Source organism: Nymphalis io, chromosome 6 (assembly GCF_905147045.1).
Source record: "Nymphalis io chromosome 6, ilAglIoxx1.1, whole genome shotgun sequence".
Lineage (NCBI taxonomy): Eukaryota > Metazoa > Arthropoda > Insecta > Lepidoptera > Nymphalidae > Nymphalis > Nymphalis io.
Window position 1 is genome coordinate 4,874,038 of NC_065893.1, and position 20,667 is coordinate 4,894,704.

The 20,667-nt window shown below is 30.7% G+C and overlaps 1 protein-coding gene across 2 annotated transcripts in view; it reads left to right on the forward strand.

Moving 5' to 3' along the window:
- Nucleotides 1-17,916, forward strand: part of LOC126769272 (acetylcholine receptor subunit alpha-like) — a 48,595-nt gene extending 30,679 nt beyond the window's left edge. For both annotated transcript variants that reach the window (XM_050487947.1, XM_050487948.1), the window contains exons 5-10: nt 3,215-3,383; nt 4,134-4,270; nt 7,343-7,489; nt 12,175-12,369; nt 13,785-13,998; nt 16,617-17,916. In XM_050487947.1, coding sequence (XP_050343904.1) covers nt 3,215-3,383; nt 4,134-4,270; nt 7,343-7,489; nt 12,175-12,369; nt 13,785-13,998; nt 16,617-16,811 — 1,057 coding nt within the window. In that variant the 3' untranslated portion in view covers nt 16,812-17,916. The remainder of the gene's footprint in view (nt 1-3,214; nt 3,384-4,133; nt 4,271-7,342; nt 7,490-12,174; nt 12,370-13,784; nt 13,999-16,616) is intronic.
- Nucleotides 17,917-20,667: the final 2,751 nt, after the last annotated feature.

Sequence of the window (20,667 nt, forward strand, 5' to 3'; positions counted from 1 at the left end):
ACCTCTGTATGAGAAATACTACAAAATAAATATTACATATTTTGTTGAAAACATTAACAATGTGGCTGAAAAGATATTAAAGATAATATAAAAAATTAAGCGAGAATCCTAAATAAAATTTAAAAAAAGAAATGAGTTCAATTGGCCTAGTGGATACTAGAAACGCCTACTCACACAATGAAAGAGAGTTCAAATTTTGTGTAAATAAGTTTTAATATTACGTTAAGCTGTTTTACAACTTCATTTAACAAGTATTTAATTTTTCTAAGCATTTTTTTATTCATTCATTTACACATTTTTATTTAACTTCAACTAGTTGATATGTATGTGTCATGTCTTGCTAGTGAATTTTAAACCAGTTCTACCTTACTGATACAACTGAAATTTTTCACATGCTTTTGGTGATGGTGACAATACAGTTTAAGCTAATGTATATATTTTTTTTAACTAAGTCTTATTTTATCCATTTGTAAGAGTGCACCTTACCTTTTTTTGGATTTTAATTTTATTATAACTATGCTACCTTTACACTTGTTTCAATTGTAATAGCACAAAACTGTCTTCCCGCGAGTTTTACTTGACTTGATATTTAAATATAATCATTACACATATGTATAATTGAAACCATTATCAACATGATATTGTCATTGAAGCCGCTGTCAAAATTTTCTTCTCATTTATCAAAAATAAACTACTTTACTTTTTACTTATATCAAAAATATATTCATATCTCAACATAATATTACCTAAAAAGTCGATTAAAAAAATTTATCTCAGTAAAGTATCTCATTCCTCCGTTGTCCCTTGCATGTGTTTCATTATTACAGAGGCTAAAATACAAAGTGACCTCGCTCGCCCTGTATAAACGGCTTAGCATGTTTGTTTTGTTCTCTACTCAACTCTTGTGTTCCAAATTGATTCAAAGTATTTTAAAATGTTGGAGCTTAAAGGCGACTGTGTTTTATCCAAAGAAATAAAATAAAGAAATAAACATCAGTAAAATTTTCCATTTTATTTTTATATTTCACTACCGTCAAAATAAATTTTTCAAAGTTAATTGCTAAATATTATTTTATTATGGTAAGTCTTGATATTTATGTAGACATATATTTGAATTAAAATATATTTTAGTTTAATAACAAAAAAAAGTTAAAAATACATATTATATTTTACTTTTATGTGATTTTTTTTTTGTATTTATATATTTAACCTGAAACTCGATTACGTTGATTTGCATATTTTGAAATTAAAACCTACTTCGTTTTGGCTTGAGAAGCTACGCGGTCTACGTTACGTAGACCGCGTAGCTTCTAGAAGAATTTCAAGATTGTGGTCTGTTTTAATGGTGTGATTGTTGCCTTATTTATAGTCGTCGCACTTTATAAGAAGTGAAAACAAATTTTACTTTAATTTATGTATAAATGCTTTGACAACGGATTTACGTGCTTTCTTAGTCAGTGAAGTGTTAACAATGTTAACTTTTAAGTTCCGCTGCTACAGCGAGGCTGAGCATTTCTTGACAGAAGTAAGTATTTTCGTTGATCCAATTAGTGGTTTCAACCCAGGATCTCGGAAAATATGCCAACGACTAATACTTTTGATATACTGATTCACCACAAGATTTCCGAAATTATAGATACGATACGATATTCGGAAACACATCAACTACTCTTTTAAATGACCCAAAATTAATTGACCTTAAAAGTAATTTTTTTTACCAACATGTGTCCAGAGCTCCAAAATTAAAAAATGTTCTTTCAAAACAATTTATTCCCTTATCAAACCACCAAACAGAAATATTTAGTAGTAGTATGCTGGACACAACATCTTAATTCCCTAGGTTGGTGGCGCATTGGCTAGGTAAGGACACGCTATTGACGCTTAAACTAACTTTAATTAATAACAGCGGATCGTAAATAATATATTAAGGTAGCAACAAATATTTCTTGATTTGTTAATATTTCGTGTGATAAAAAAGTGCGACTTTTATCTCACTTTTGTAAATATTATTTTATGTTGAAACACGCTAATATTCTAAAAAGATAAGTTTTTGATCTTAAAACTATTTATCCGATGGATATGGAACATTCATATTATATCTCCGACTCGGAAAGAAAATTGGTAGTCTAAGCGGCTTCCAAGCGAACTGTGCCAAAACTATAAGATATAAGAAAACTTTGTTTGAAAGATTTGTACATCTCCAAAATGTCTTCAGATAAGTGTGGCCAAATATATACTATAAACTAGTATAAAAATATATTGATTTGACTAGGCACAGTAACCATTTTTATGTTTAAAAATGAGAAAAAAATAAACTATAAACTTATTCAATTTGCTCGACACACGGTTCAAATATTTATCTTTATAAATAACATTTTAATTTCAACTTTTGTTATAAATTCCCAGTTACACTTTGTAATTTGAATCACTAAGTTTAGAGATAGAAGACATTTAAATAAATCTATAACAAAACGTGTGGCATGCGATAAGATGTAAGAAAGTTTATACTAAATAAGGTTATATTAAATAATTACTATACGTTACAATATTTTTTTTAATTATTATTATAATCTTAATTTTACCAGATTAACGTCAGGACATGTAATTAGTGTAATAAATTCGAAATTTTAACGTCTACTTTGCTGTTAAGGATTTATTTTAAGTTCCTTGTAATATTTTTACGAGTCACTCTACAAAATTGCTCTTGCATGCGTATTTATTTTCTCATCATCAAATATAAAATTTACGGTCACCCCGCAACTAAAATTTATGATTGCTATAGCTCGGATACTCTGTAAGTTTATAAAACTATGTACGTTTTCTAGACATAATAATATAGAGGAATATTAATTCGTATATCAACTTTTATATAAACTTCTGTGTAATCTCATATATTATATGAAATGGAACTTAAGAAAATCTTAATCAAGATATGTTTACCTACGCATAAATTAACTTTAACGCTTATCTCTCTTCTCGTATGGTTAATCTTTGATATTTGTAACTTATAATAGTGATGTCTTAATCGATTTCAGTCACAAAAACCATAAATCAGTCAACCTTTGGACTCCAAACAACTCCTAAGAATTTTTCGAAAAAAAACCTGGGCATGAGGTTCGGCCTGCGACTTTTTATGCTAACCAATACATTAAACGAGACACTTAATGAAAAAAAAGTAACTTGCGCTAATAAATACTAAATACTTTTTATGCAGAAATGAGAAGTTCTACACGTGCTGCGATGAACCTTACTTGGACATCACGTTCAATATAACGATGCGAAGAAAAACCCTTTTCTACACCGTCAACATCATCATACCCTGCATGGGAATCTCTTTTCTCACCGTACTCACTTTTTACTTGCCTTCAGACAGCGGCGAAAAGGTAAGACAATCAATACTACTACTAATGCTAATTAGTAATGTTCCGTTTAGTTACATTCAATCTTTTAATATGACGAACTATCCATTTGTTTGCATTTGTGTTGTGTTACTTTTTCGTATCCCAGGTTTAAGATGTTTATTTAAATAGAGACGACACGACACGATAAATAATTGTTCTAATACTCAAGATACATTATTATAACCGTGAGCAATATAAAAAACACAAAATAAAACAACATCACTCCGCGATCTGTGAAATATTAGTTGAATATTTCTGCCTTAGTTTTTATATTTCTATCTCTAAAAGTATAGAGATACTTCTAGATGTACTTAATAAGATAAATATATATTTAAAAAAAACAGTCATATTTCTTTAATATTTGCATGATAAGTATATAACGTTATATAATAACAGAAATCTAAATGTAGTCTCGCTCCTTGCTCGCTAACCGTGAAAGGCTTTGTTGAGAATTTAATGTTTCATTTTATTATTAAACAAATACATAAATTTCTACTTATAATTTATATAACTTGTGTTATTCTAATACCTACATATGTATTCTGTCATGACACGCTTTTATATCATATACAATTGTATAATGTAACAAAATTATGGGCTTCATTTTCTTCAAAGTTTATTTTCTTCTTCTAAATACTCCGAATTTGTGTTTCTTTTTAGAATTTTTAAAAAGTTTAAATAGCTAACATTTGTAATTTCCTTGTGTTTTAATATTAATTTTTTTTTCAAAAGGTAACGCTTTCCATCTCGATTCTCATCAGCCTCCACGTGTTCTTCCTGCTGGTGGTTGAAATCATACCACCGACGTCACTCGTCGTTCCTCTCCTTGGAAAGTATCTTATTTTCGCGATGATATTAGTTTCTATAAGGTAAGATATTTCATACATAATCAAACGGTGTATCTATAATATAATAATCGTCAGATATTTAAATTTAAAAATAACCTACGAAAAGGGAGCTTCTTAAGTTGTATATATTATATAGTATGTATTCTACTGTAGTCATTATACACAAAGACACAAACACCGTCAGGCCTATGAAAAGAACAAGCGATGATTTTTAAGCAACTCTATTTTAGCATTAGTATGTAAGTTTTATTTAGAATTTCTTCGCTGAAGATTCTATATTAAATGGTCAATAGAGCACTTTGGCACTAAACTTTATCAATCGTTTTAGAGATCGCTTAGATGCTTAATCGTGTATTTTGCCAATTGTAGAGACCCTAACTATCGACCAACCGCTTAGCTTAGTTTGTAGCAGACTTTAAGCTTAACTGAGACCTAGACGAGTAATGTTCTCTATGTTAGGTGGCAATCTTCCTCAATTTGAAGTTTTGCTTTCTCCGGGGCCGTTCCAGTAATGTAAGTTCGAGCACATTCGAGGAATTGTAGAAACATATTTGAATATGTCCATAATTTAAACCCCAGAAGAAAAATATTTCACGTATAGGATAAACCCTACTAAGGAACAGAATTAAATCATGGCATATAAATTTTTCTTAGTAAGTATTTTACTTATATATTCTGAAATAGGAACCAGCAGTCAGTAAAATTTCTACATTCTATTGGGGTATTATTGAAATCGTTTTAAACTTAAAACAAACATGAATCTTTAAAATCCCGCAAAGATTCAAAATTTTAGTCTTATGTGCTTTTTAAATGCGCGATATGTGACGTTATATAACGTAACGCAATATATTTGTTTATGGCAACATATGGGTATGCCTCAATTTCGGACTTAGTCGAATCGATGGCATTTGTTGTCATTTGTCATTTTGAACAAGGTTTCCACCTTTGCCTTTAAATTAAATGAATTCATTTTAATAATAATATAATATTTTAAAAATAATAACAAGCAAATTGGGTCACTGTCAGATAGTGTTTATTTTAGTAGTTAATTGTGTAGAATCTAGGGTTTGTTATTCTTGACCCGGGCGTGAAGTTGACTAGGTGACATGATCTTGTAACAAAACAAAGCTATAATAGTGACAGTAGTTAGCTATAATACTAATATTTGACATATATTTATATGTGAAGTTATGGTATTATTATGTAAGAAATAGTAATTTCCTTCAAATGGTAATATAATTGAAAATAAAATAATCCAAAACGGGCATCAGAACGAGTTGGACTTTAACAAAACTGAGCGTAAATTTTACATCTTATGAATTCCTAATCATGTCATGACGACTTAATATCAAACGTGATAGATAACCAATGAAATAATTATTTATCTTAAGTTAATATTGCGTGAATTTAACGGAGTATTTTCACAATAAAAGCTTCGTTTAATTTTAACGCGACAGTAGCTGCGTGCCAACAAAATACCAACGCCAAACGTAACTCCACCGTGTTCGCACAAAACTTATTTAAATACCGATAGCTGAATTCGGAGCTTTAACAGGCCGCAGAATTTCCATATAAATTAGAATTGGACGTTTAAACCAGATATTTGATTGCATAACTTTCTACTCAAAGAAAATGATAATCGCCGAGCCCCTTTTCAACTTTCACTGTAGTTATCTTTTCAAAGAGATTTGAATCTCGGTGATTGTGTTACAAAGATAAACTTCGAATCAGACTTTATTTACAATTCAAATCCACGTTAAGCGCCCATGATAATATTGTATTGATAATAATTAACTCGCTAATAGAACTCTTAATACAATCAAGTTGTGTCGTAACAAGATATCCCTCGTATCGCATACAAGGTAAATAAGTGAACTGCTTACTCAGCCATTCGAGCGGCCCGAACATAATTTTATCCCTACATCTCGTAGGATTAGGGCCATACATCTTGATTAACTGCGACCATTTAGATAGGCTCCTACGCCAAACTGCAGATGGAGATTGGTAGTGTGTTGAAATTGTAATCATTAATATGTAACACGAACATATTCTCCATTTAATATATAAATATCACTTTCATGAAAATAGGTACAGGGACGGACAAATGGGTGCCTCATGGTAAATAGTTACCACCGCCAATAGACATTGGCACCGTAAGAAATTTTAACTATTCTTTGCATCGTCAATGCCGCCAATCTTGAGAATATTATGTCGTTACACTCAAATCAAAATATTTTTTATTCAAATAGGCATAAAAGTACTTATGAATCGTCAAGTGCTACCACCGGTTCGAAATGTGGATTCTACCGAGAAGAACCAGCAAGAAACTCGGTAGTTACTTTTATTTTACAAAAATACAAATTTGTATGAATTATATACACTATTTGAATAAAAAATATTTTGGTTTGAGTTGCTGCACGAGATCCAGCAATCATTCAGTCCACGCATTTTTGTCTGACATAGTCGTTTATTCAGTAACAGTAATAGGTAAACTAATAAGATTATTTTTTATAACTAATTGAAGCCTGTTATGTGCCAACTCAAATAAACTGTGGAATTTCATTAAAAATGCTTATACCTAGCCGATTAATTACCGAGCTATTAATTAACTTTATTAAGACGGAAGCATGAAACGATTATTTTATTTTTATTTCGAGTATTAAATTTATGTATGTCACTTTTCTTTGTATAATGATTAATATTGTTACATATATATAAAATATTTGTATAAATTTACTGTGAATGGCTCACTCACCCTTTTAACCGGAACATAACAAACCTAGACAAGCTTGCACAAGCCCCTACCACCAAGTAAATTGCTTTCCTTTATTGAATTAAGGGGAGTTGAAAGATTACCCAGCATTCCGACATTTTATGACATGTTACTTATCAAATCGTTTGATAAAATGTTGTCATTTAAAATGCTTAGATTTAATTTTTAGCATTATACAATGTGTCGAATAAATAAAAATAAAAAGCTCTGGAATGAGGAAGACTTTCAATTGAATTTATTTTATAACTACGTTATCATAAGATACATATATACCAAAACACGAAAGGAGCAACAAAAGTTCAACATCCATTTTGTTACAGCATATGCGTCACAGTTGTGGTACTAAACGTCCATTTCCGATCGCCGCAGACCCACAGAATGGCTCCGTGGGTGAAACGCGTTTTCATACACATCTTACCGCGGCTACTGTTTATGAAACGACCACAGTATAAGTTCGATACAACGAGGTAAGATAACCTTTCACTTTAAGAACAGTTAAGTGTCCTCGGTCGATCCAATTCTTTTGTCCCGTTTGATCGAATCGTTGAACAAAACGTCATTGTGCTTTTGAAACTGAGTGGACAATTTTTCAAAAGACGATCGGGCAATAGAAATCATAGCCACTACGAAGTTTCTTTACGACTAGTTCTACTTGCGTTTCGAAAACTAGATGCTTATTGAGCTTGAGAGCAAAATAGTTACTTATGGTTTGTATTTGAAAAATATGGGTCGTCTCATGGTTGCCATAAAACGCTTTCAATTGATAGTGCCACGACACACTTGAATTTGCATGTTAAAAACTCCGTGAGGGTCATGTTCAAATTATGAATGTTGTGCCTACGCGACAAACCTAAATTGTTCGATTAAAGGTAATGTTAAGAAAAACTACTGAAAATGTAATTTATTTAGCCTGTGTGTTGTCTCCACATTTTTAATGCGAACTTCCGTCGCTTCGTTTCTTTCAGAAATGTTTAAAAAATATTTTATCATTCATATGTCTATGTTTGAAATAATATTCAGATGACTTATAAAAGCGAAAAAAAACATAGGAAAGATCAAAGCTCAAATGCTCGCCAGCACACCAGGAAAGTCAAGTCGTCATATTTTATAGCTATATTGGTTTAGTTGGGCAAAATTATATTAAATCAATATATTTAAGTTATAATATTAAATATTTATAATTAGTATTAATCTATTTTTATCTTTTTTAATATTTATAGTAATTACACTGTTGCTGTATTTAGTAAAAAGAGCAAATGATTACATGATACACAGCATTTACTGTATAATAATTCTTTATGAGTAGCACATACAATGATACCGTACGTAATTAATTTAATTATAACATGTATTACTTAAATTATTATCATCCCGCATGGTTTTTCTTCTTAGATTTATAGAATTAGTAGAGTAAGGTTGTTAAGTAAAAGATAGTTTTGTTAAAATGACGAAACAATTATAAGCTGACGTAAAGCAATTATCTATTTGAAGACAAAATTGAGTTTATTATTTCAATCGCAATTGCGTTTTTTTTTTATATTTTTTTACAGTTGCGAAATAATTTATTTATGATTTGCGTGTAAAAAAGATGAATCAATGTTTATTCTAGTTTAAAATTAATGTTAATCTTAAATATTGTTATTATACAATAGTAAAAATACATATACAACATGCGATATAAGTTTGTTTGTGTCTAAATTCTAATAACAAAATTAACAGCTACAAGTTAATTACAAGTTGCTGGCGACTGAAGTACGGTAAACTTAAATATTTATCGCCGCACCGGGAAACTTCAACATCTTAACAGTAATAAGCTTAAACCAGCTGGGTTAACACAATTTTCAGGTATGTGAATTAAATTCGGCTTGGAGCTGCTTTAACGTTTTGCCGGTCAAAGTTCAACGATCAAATTAATTAAACAAGTTTTTTACACCAGCTTTATTATCGAATTATATAAGTCTATGATAATATTTCATAACCTATATTTTGCAACCACTCGGTTTTTACTTTTAACGGTGTTATTTTGTCGTATAGTTTAACGTTGTAATTTAAAAGTTAATAATCATTTTATATTAATTAATTTATTGAATATAAACTCCAGATTATTTTCTTTTTCTTGTAAACCAATTTGTGTAATAAGTCCAGCGTTAATAACAGTTATACGAAGCGGGCTGTTTTTTGTAGAAGTGCATCGCACCGCACGTCCTATTTCGCCCATTACGTTCTCTGTTCTTTCAATCTATTGACTCATCGGGTGTGGCTCCAATACGTATTCCATTGCCATCCTCAGCACGTGAAGCACTTTTATTTGCAGTTCTTCAATATCTTCTACATTCTCAGAAATAAATAAGGCAACATTTGCTTAAGAAAAAGTAGAATATAAGTAACAAGCAGACACAGACATATTAAAAAACATAGTCACACCTTCAGCTTACCAGTCTTGAAGATTAAATAAATTTAGGTTTTATTTAACAAGTTATTTAGTAGCCGAGGATAAAGAATGGTTACAATATTGGTTAAAACGCGAGCATGTAAAGAAGCGCTTCTACATCACAGAGACTTACTTTTACTTCATGGAGAAAAGTATCACAATATCTAGCATATAAGCTGTATATGTAAATACATTATTCAGGTTTATTTTTTTGTAACAGATTATATCATGGTTCATTAAATTTCACCCAGTGTTCCACATTCATAGAAAGCAGGCACTTATTTTAGGCTTTTTTCTTTTAACAATTCTTAATTATATATAATGATTAACGATTATTTGACTATTTTGCGATATTGTAAACTGACCGATTTTCGCCATGGCGACCAGTCTAGGTAATATTATAGTGCACAAATGTGTGCGGAAACATAAGTACATTCTCTATTCGCACACTTTATCCGATGAAGCGCTAATCCGCGAGGACCGGAGAGAGTTCACGCACAGCACAGTAGCAACGGCTTGATGGGGATGTAAACATTACCAACTTCGAAACTCCAGGCTGCTACTTAGAACTTCTTGGCAGAAAAAAACTTATACCTAACTGTAACTCTTTATCGACCCAAAATCGCTTTGTAAGCTAGCCACTATACCATAAGGCTTTAATTCATATGTGTATTTAATCATCAAGCTTATTACAATCGATGTTTATATCAGATAATAAATAAATAAAAAAGTCGATTATTATATATTAGATAAAGAATAAAAAAGTAGGATATCGGAACCTATTTTGTTGAGCGCTAAAACTTTAATTGAACTAAACTGATTTTACAACTCACAAACTTACTATCTCTTTTAGCCGACTACTCTAAAAAGTAAAAGAGAGTATAATATATATGTACGTATTTCTATCTATTTCGTTCGGTTCGCTTTGTAACCTAATTGTCTTGACTGATTTTGACAAATGAAGTGTCGTTGGAGTCGTCTTATTTAACTCTACATTTGAGAAGGATATATTAATACACCTGGCAATTTAATTGAGCCTAGCCAATAGATTGTGTACAAGAGAGTTGGTTACATTAAAAAGCGATGATATTTTTAATTGAAGCTTAATTTTAATCTGATTTTGTATCGATATTTATAATTTGATATGTAGTTTTCGATGTTTCAAAAAAATTGTATATCGGTCACTAGCTTTGATATATATTTTAGTGTATATTCCGTTACAAAGTATTAAAAGAACCCTCCCACTATGTATCAACTCTCGAGGCTATTGTCGGCGTTTTTTGTTCACTAAAAGTTTAGGCTTAAATATAACCTACATAGGCATTCGCGTTTTAAAACAACCCCACTTTGACAAATTTTTATAAAATATATTCTAGAGATAAAACAGACCAAATTTATTTTAATTTAAATCTAGGTAACTAATCTTAAAGTGAATATCAAGAATTGATTTATTAAGAAAATAAAAATGAAAGAAATTATTTTTACTATATAAAATAAATATTTATTTTTTAAGATTAAATACGAAACAAATATAGAACAATTATTAAAAAAAAAAGATTGTTTATGTGTAACTTCGCATTCTTATTTTAAACCTGCAGTAGTCATTGTTACGCTAATAGGTTACACAGTTACTAATATTCATTATTATCTGTATTAAGAACAATTCTGCAATATTTTTTCTGCCTGCAATTTACTTCATCAGTCTAATGACTATCTAATATGTCTCCAAATTAAGGAATCCGGGGCTTCAGTACTATATCGGAACAATAAAATTTATAGGCTTTTTTGTCAAGGAACTCTCAGTAGTACACACACACACACAGTAAGCCAGTCCGGGTTATTGTTGCTAGGAAAGTTTCTCCATCGAACGTCCTATCCGATTACGAAATTTCAAAAATAGAGAGTGCATAGCAACAAAAAGATCAGTAATTTGACTTTTCGTTCGTAGAGGTGTTTTTTTTGGAATTGTTGGGTAAATAAAAAAAATATATATCGCATTTGAAAAAACCATTTGTGTTCTAATAAATGGCAGTTGTACGAGTAATTCCATTAAGAATTTCGTCTACTATTATGACGAGAGATACAATAGACAAGTCGGTTGCCACTGCGGCCACAGATCGTTACGTAAATAGCTTTCTGAGGGAGCTTTAAATAAGGTTCAGCCTCTTTAAACAAACATTATGAAACATTCAGCAGAAACATACATAAACAATTTATTATTGCAATGTAATAGAATATAAATATCTTAAACCGTGATATATAAGCCAAAAGAGTAACTAATGCGAAACTTTGTTCTTGTTACTTGTTCATTATTGATTACGAACCAAATAACTAATGTAATTGATATAATATTTAAAAAAACTATTTAGAAAATGAAATGGAAAATATGAATCAAATTTTCAAAGTTTACCAAAATGACGCAGTATAATATATAGAAATAGCCGAGTATAGCTCTTTTCCTAATTACCTGGAAGAATAATAATAATCAAAAGTATTCACTTAAATAGACTCAATAATTATATACTTGTACTTATATAGCGAAATTGTTGTAGTTGTATACTATAATATTATTTATGTAATATTACAATTATATTCATATTGTTGTATGCATTTTATTTAACTTAAATTAATTTAGTGAGAATATATCTTATTTTCCTTTTTTTGCCTATTTATAGTATCGACTTATACAATAAGTCTGTGCTTACTTATCCTTTCGTTCAGGTCGCGCTTCACGCCATGCGGCATGGTGGTACGCTGCGGCGGTGCGGCTCGGCCATTGTATCCGTACCGGCTGGCGGCCGCGGATGACGACTGCTGCGCGCCTGGCGCGTGGCCGCCACCCGCCGTGCCCACACGCCCCCTCACACGCACGCCCAGCAAGGAAGACCTTACACACACGACTTATGTGCAATCGGGGTAAGTACGAGTGTAATACACATATATAAAGTTTATTTGGTACACTTTAACGTATTAACTACACAATCGATCAACTTGAAATTTTGCATACACATTGTCAGGGGTACAGAAAACACCACCCCTCTATACTCATGCGAAGCTGCTGGCGAAATGTAATATATATAAGGAAACGATAAACCACTGACATTACATTACTCAGAGTTACATTTATGTTAGGTAAGGGTTTGTTGTGTTATGAGAAAAGTTTATGCGAGAAAAACAAAGCAGGAGCTCACGCGAACAATATAACCCGATAAGATATTGTCCTTCAGGGAATGGCTGACAAAGTTGATTAATTGCTTTATCGGAGGAAATACATAATATGCTTTGTCTATTATTATACACTTAAAAATAAAAGATGGAAAGATGAGAAATGAATGAAAGGAAAATATCAAGTTTTCTATAAAATGGATGGTGATTATCTTTTGCTCATTTTTCTTTTTCGGTAAGCGAGCCGCTCTGGTCTTCTATCGTCTGTTTTAATAAACGCTAATGAATCTTTAGCCCTCTTTATATTCTGAAAAGTTTTAGCCTGTCACTTTATAAGCGGGACGGCCCGGCCCTATTTTATACTAATAGTGTTCAGGTTTTAAGCGGCACTTTGTTAATCCCCATTTTCAAATTAAAAAAAAACTATAATTCAAATATAACTTTCATAAAATCGTATTGTATGTATGCTTTTACATTTTAACAAAAATTTTTTTCAAATTTTTTATGTGTTATTTCTAGCACACGTTTCTTCCACTTTTATTTGTTATAATGTGAGGAAGAATTCATTTAAATTTTATATTTAAATGAAAACGTTACAAAACTATGTATATGGATTATGTAGATAAAAGACTTCCAACCAACCACCAACGGCTTTACGTGCTTTCCGAGAAATTTCATTACGGAAGTGCACTACTAACATCCTAACTACGCACTAACAAAAAACGAATTTACATTTTATTACCCCTACTAGGGATTGGACTTGGAACTTCAGGCTCCGCCTTTTTAACCAAATTTAAATTTTATTTTTGTCATTTCTTCTTAAAAAGTAACAGGCTAAAATTTTTCAGTAAATAATGATTAAAAAAGTTTTATTCGTTTTTGTTAACGTTATGACCAGCTTTTGAACAAAATACTTTTGCAACATTGGTAAATACAAAGCAATTAAAAGCCTTAATTTTATTTTATTATCCGATTTATGTAACCCAGAGGAATAATAAATACTCTGTTCAATGGCGACAAACAAAAACATAAGAAAACTTTCCTGTAGATCAGAGCCATGTATATTGTACATCTATTAAATATAGTAATACCGCAGGCGATCAAACTACGATGCCTTGCCCAGCAGTTAGAAAAGCCAGGACAATTAATTGAAAGATATATTGCAGATTGGGTGAAAGCAATCGTTTCGGGGGTAGTTGCGTGGTGCATGGCTCCAGCGAGGGCGGTGCGTTAGCCGCGCCCGAGGAGGAGGCATTGAGTCCCGTGCCAGAGCCGCCGCCCGGCTTCAGCCACTCTGCATGCCCACCAGAGGTGCATCGAACTTGCTTTTGTGTTCGCTTCATCGCTGAGCACACGAGGATGCTTGAAGACTCAACTAAGGTACGAGTACTCTTGTATTGAAATTAAATAGTAATTCAGTATAGATATGAAACTTTCCACTTCTACAAACATATCACTTCAGCATATGATAATGTATATAAATAAATGACTAATATATTTAAATATCCATTGGTAGATGATAAATATGTAATCAAAAGTCTATAAAATAAATGGAATGTCTACAATATTACAATGGAAAGGAAGACAAGCAAATTGGCCACACAGTGATATGCGACCTACGAACTTTGTTTTGTAATTTCTTGCAATTCGTTAATAACAATTATATCTACGATGTTATATCCTGTTGCTTGTAACGCTGGCTCATTCGCCCTTCAAATAACAAAACAAAGTATAACTATTTATGTAAGAATAAATGATGAGTGATCCCTTTTACCTAATGGCGCGAAGCCCTCCAGACATTAAAGGAAGTACGGTAAACCTACATTAAAAGTATTTGTTAATGGTCGATGGTGGTTAATGGTCCTGAATAATAGTTGCATAATACATGCTTTTGGAACGCTGCCAGTCTCCAATAAAATGTTATCACGTAGATTCTTCACCGCGAGAGCCAAATTGTATCAGGATTTTCTGTAGTCAAAATCAAATGGAAAATACATTAACAAGAAATAGTAAGATAAGGCTTTGTATTAATGAAAAAACAAAGCATAATTGTTTGTTTGTTGTTTTAATATATTTTATTTCTTTAGCTTTGGAAGTTTTTGTTGAACTCAGGAAAGTCAGTTACCATAAGCTATTTCTATATACATATATTTCGAAAAAATTCTAGCAAAGCCTGTTTATGAGGAATAACTAATTTTCCTAATTACCTCTATATTATATAGTTTTTTATATGTAAGTGCCAGTAAATATTTGTATGAGATAGAATAAATCGACAAAATGTAACAAAAATTAAATTAAGCTTACCAAAATAAATAATTAACTATTAATAAAAATTGTCATTTATACTTTGCAATTAAATAAAAAAATATTTGATTTAGCACTTGATTAGGCAGAGATTGCGTATTACAAGCTGATTTGCTTGTAACAAGCCGATAAATTGAAAATAATATCAGAGCGCAAAACCGTTAAATCCAATGTATCCATGGTAATAAATTGCTAGTAATAAATAATAATAAATTATTTAGACGTGACTTAATATTAAATTATAATATTTTAACGAAATACACATTTATGTTAATTTTACCAATAGTTACCAAGAGGCTGGTTGACCAAACGATTTTTTATATTTTTAAAATTTTAATATTACTAACTTAAAGCCATATAAAAACCTTAGAATATAAAAGTATGGCTTAAAAATATAAACAAAGTTATTCTTTCATTTTCACTGAATTTTCACGTGCTTAATTTGTAATTATAATTTATCTCGTGCTTTACGGTGAAGGAAAACATCGTGAGGAAACCTGCATGTGTCTAATTTCACTGAAATTCTGCCACATGTGTATTCCACCAACCCGAACTGGAGCAGCGTGGTGGAATAAGCTCCAAACCTTCTCCTCAAAAAGGGAGAGGAGGCCTTAGCCCAGCAGTGGGACATTCACAGGCTGTTACGTTATTCTTTCATTTATTGTATTGTTATTACGAATTTTTATATATTTTAAAGATATTTTAAGATAATCCCTTAGACAATTTACTACTTTTTAACTAGTTTGACATATTCCTAACATTTCCCATGTATGTTCTGTTAGCAAGCAAAACCATTACTATATAACTGATTTCTAAAATTCAACTCTTATGGAGGATAATTTTAAAAATAAAGTAAACGTTTTATACCGAAATTATCAAATCGTCATTTTTTAAATATGTGGCGTAGAAAAGCATTGCCCACACAAAAAATGAAAAATAGTAATAGTATAATAATAAAATATAAAATAGTATAGTAAATACCAATACTAACTTTTAAGAATGTGTACAAATTGGCAAATAGCCATATTTACGACTTTCGTTACAATTTATTGAAGCATAATTTATTGTGGAATTAAAACGAACTATACCTACATACATTTGAATTTAAACAGATATAAAATAGTGCATTGGTTATATGTTAAACAAATTACATTTAAATAAGTTAATAACATACAACAACAACAAACATACAATGAAATAAGATCCCTTTTTCGTTGGGTAAATTGTATTGTGAAAGTGTTTGAAATGTATGTCACGTTTTGGCGCAAAATTTAATTAAGGTTTGTTGATACGAATGGATGCAATACTGTGGACTAAAAAACTAGAAAAAGAAAATTGATTCTTTGTTAGTTGAAAAGCCAAATATACTTTGGAAATATTTTCTAGTATATTTTTCTATATAATACATTTACATATTATGTGAAAATCTTGTTTTTAAGAAAAATACAAGAATCACAAAAAAACAAGAGTTTAGACGGCACTGATAATGCTCTCAACGTAAGGTTAGGCCGGCAACGCACCTACAAGCCTTCGGGTGTTGCAGGTGCATGGGTGGTGTTAGTCACTTTCCATCAAGGGAGCCTCCTACTAGTTTGCCCCTTTTAAATAAAAAACAGCACAAGAGAACAAACATTTATATTTAGTATTAAGGCAACATCGTAAATCCAAATAAAGATAATAACCTCCTATTTCAGGTTAAAGAAGATTGGAAATACGTGGCAATGGTGCTTGATCGTCTATTCCTATGGATATTCACGCTTGCCGTCCTAGTCGGGACGGCGGGCATCATCCTGCAGGCTCCCACACTCTACGATGACCGGGTGCCGATAGATAAGCACTTCAATCAAATCGCCACATCGTCCTTAGTCCGATGTCCGCCGCCTTCGTAATGGACAACAGTTGCTACAACTGATCTTATACTGTAATTTGTTTGTAATACAATGGAATGATAAAATTGGTGGTATAAAGTATACCTACGTGCCTATTGTTGACAGACATCAATGTATCACGCTCAATATCATCGAGTAAGTTATTTATTTCACCTTTTATTATGTATTTCATGTAGGTATACATATTAATACGGAAAAATATAATACACTAAAACGGTTCGCTCGAACAACAAACAAATTACAGTCATAAAAGTTGACGGTCACCGCAGCATCGGACCTTAACGCACACCCGTCCTGCCCGGCACCTGTTCTATTCCACGACACGTATTTCACTCTAGGATATGTGTAGTAGTTCTCTTCTATCTTATATCTATATCTTACTTCCGTAGTACCATAATGTCATATTTGATAGTAAAGTAGTATTATATAAATTAACTTACACCCTTGCTTTTGCATCATCAACAAATGATTTATTTATTTTTTTCAAAATATCTCCGATCATATCGTATCATGCTTTACAGTAACTATTTGATTTTATAAAAATAAAAACATAAATAAATTTATTTATTTTTAGAAATTTAAATTTTAATATAACACTGAAAGATTAATGTTTTAAAAGTCGCTCGTTTAAGTAAATAGCTTGTAGATATGGTATTCAATGTGCTTATAATAGCGTATTATTAGAATATATTATATGTCCTTTGAATAATTGTTTGCTAAAATACTTATATTTAAGGTAAAAGCGAAAACCACCAAATTAATACTGTCTGTGTTCAAAAATATACTCGTATTATTAGATAGTCATATCATAGCAGTAGTCGTCATAACACTATCAACAATTAGAATCTTTAAAAGTAATTTCAAGTGACAAATCACTCTCAATTTATTCATTATTTTCTTTTTACTTCTTAATGCTTATCGTCTAGATTAAGAAAATACGTGTTATACCTTTACTATTATGTAATATTGTATTGAATGCGTGAGCCGTAATGTCTTCAACTCTTCTGCGGTGTCAACTTACTTACTATCTTTGTCGTAGAATAGAACATGTACATTGAAAACTTAAATATATCGATTTTATTACTTATAAGGGAATATGAATCAAAAAAATCATACTAACAAAACAGGAATATTGATTAGTTTTTATTTTATGAAATAAATCAATTATCATAATAATATAACATAATATTCTAATTCAATTATGAATATTTGTACCAGTAATTTATACATTAGATTTTTACTTATTTTTTTTTCACTTTAATTAAGAAATATCTTTATGATAATAAGTAGGTACAATATAAAGATTTTATTTAGGTGATAATTGCTCAATTTTGTCAACGAGTGTCTAGATTACAATTAAAATGTTGCACTGTTGTGAGTCCTCACTAGCAAGGAACAAGTCACAAGACAATTCAAGGCTTTCTTTTTTATTTTTAATAAATTATTATGTAATAATATTAATATTTAATATTTTAATACGCTTTAGGCACACAAAAGCCATGTTTCGAAAAGGAATTGAAAAATAAACAATGCATAACTAAAAATGATAACTAAATAATTATGTACAAAAATAAAATCGAATAAAAACCTGATGTTTAAAAGCCTTTTGTGTTTTATGTACTCGTAAGATGTACGACGAATATACACTTATGATATGTACATGATGATGTACATATATATATTATATTCAATGCTCATGCGATCTCTTATCATTATAACATTATATCAAACTTTATATTATTTTAGAATTTTAATGTCACTTATTAATCGACTCAAATCTTGTTTGCATCCTAAAAATTAAAAAATGAGCATTAACTTTAAAAAATAAACTTGGTTGAAATGATTTATATTTAAGTGGATGCATCCAAGAGTCGATTCCTATGTATGTACCTACATATATGGCGGTGCATAGTAAAAATATAGACCCACAGCGGGAATGAAAAAATGACATCGTATATCTAGAGTAAATTATAATAAGCACATTGGACTGCTCGCAGTAGAGTAGCGCAGCTCAATTGTAGAAAAGTAAATTTGTAATTTATCTATTTATATTGTTAATAAAACCGTTATAAGATATGTGGCTGTAATTATTTCTTTTCCGTTAAACCCCATCATCACCTTTTCATTTACATTTTAAGCCTTAATATCATCACTTAAGTAGATGTCCAATATTTCTTGTCTCGCTGCCTCTTTGTTTATTGGCTAAAACACAACGCTCCAGTCTTGATTAAAGTTCAATGACGTTTTTGAAAAGTTAAAATAGAAGTTACGAAGATGACAGTAGAAGATTACATTCCTCATCTCCTGACGGTTAGTCTTTGTGATTGGTCGCCATAAGCGAAATTCGGTCAGGACTAATGATATGTAATATTTAAAATCTAAAGTAATTTAATAATAAATCTTTTTCATAAGTAGGCGCAGCGCTTACTTGCGCTTTTGAATCGTCATTTTTAACTAATAACTTTTAATTGATAAAAGAGCTAACCCCAATTAACCTGTAATATACATTGTAAATTGGGATGCACTACAAAACCAAATTAAAACGTTACCTTACGTATGAAGCTATTTACAAAGTAATAAATTAGATTTAACATTAACCAATAATAAACATATTTTTAATACCGTTTTAAATAATCGTGTTAAACTGAAATATAGTTTCAATTAATATACAATTCAGGATTACTAAATACACTGGAGGTTTCTCGATGTTCATTAAAAAAGTTATTCAATACTTTATCTGTATGTTGGCTGTCTTCAATAATTTTCTTAGCGTCATCTATGGTTTTCTTACTATTATTATCTGTTGTCGAAAATGGTGTAAAATAGTCAAATGTATTCAGATTTAAATTAAATAGGGAATTCCCTGAATATGATGGATTACTTTTAGTATTTTTTATCTCTTGATTAAATACTTTTTTGCTAACGTCTTTAAAAATTTTTGGCGGCATTTTTGTAGACGGTTTCATAAATGTAATGTTTCTGAAATTATCGCTATTGTTTCGGATGGATTTTTCATTACTGTCAGAATATTTTTCTAGTGTTTTTCTTATTTCATTTAAATTATAGCGGCCGAATTGTTTTTTATTTTCAGATTTTAAATGCAACTTATCCACAACCTTATCTAAAATGTTACGTATTTCACTTATCTCTGTGTCATTCATACTTCTCTGTTGAATGTCGTGTAATGTTTTAATTTCATCCCAAGCCGATTCAAAATTAGATTCTTGTCGATCAAAAAGCAATTTTCGTATTTTAAGTCTGATGTTACTCGATATATGTTCCAATTCTTGCTTAAGTATTTTACTTATTTCAGTTAAACGGTTAGTTTCTTCTTTCATCGTCTTAGATACAAGTTTTAAACTGCTATTGGCTTTTTGGTGACCTAGAATATCGTTTATTGTTTTATTAACGTTGGCTATAGACTTTCCCAATTCCATAGATAGTCTTGGTGAGTTACGATAGACCAAGGCACGATTAGAATGTTTCAACCGTTGAAAATCATCAAGCAAACTTCTTTGATCTCGAATTTTCGGTGGCGGGGGTGGTGGTTGAATTGGTTTGCTTACACCTTTACAATTGTAACTATAAGTTTGATCCAAAAGACCGTTTAATACCAAAACTTGTTCAACTGCTGATATGGTACAATGTATAGTATCCTTTACATCTGTTACGACATCCGTTACTAATTTACCAAAACCACTTCCGACGTTAAATACCGCACTTCGGAAATCATCAAGTAGTGATGAAGAAACCTGAAATTATTATTTTTTATTTTTATTTTGGTAACCCTAACTTTATAAATGGAAATTATTTAAAAAAAATACTTACTTGTATGCACAGAGAAGCGAAAACAATT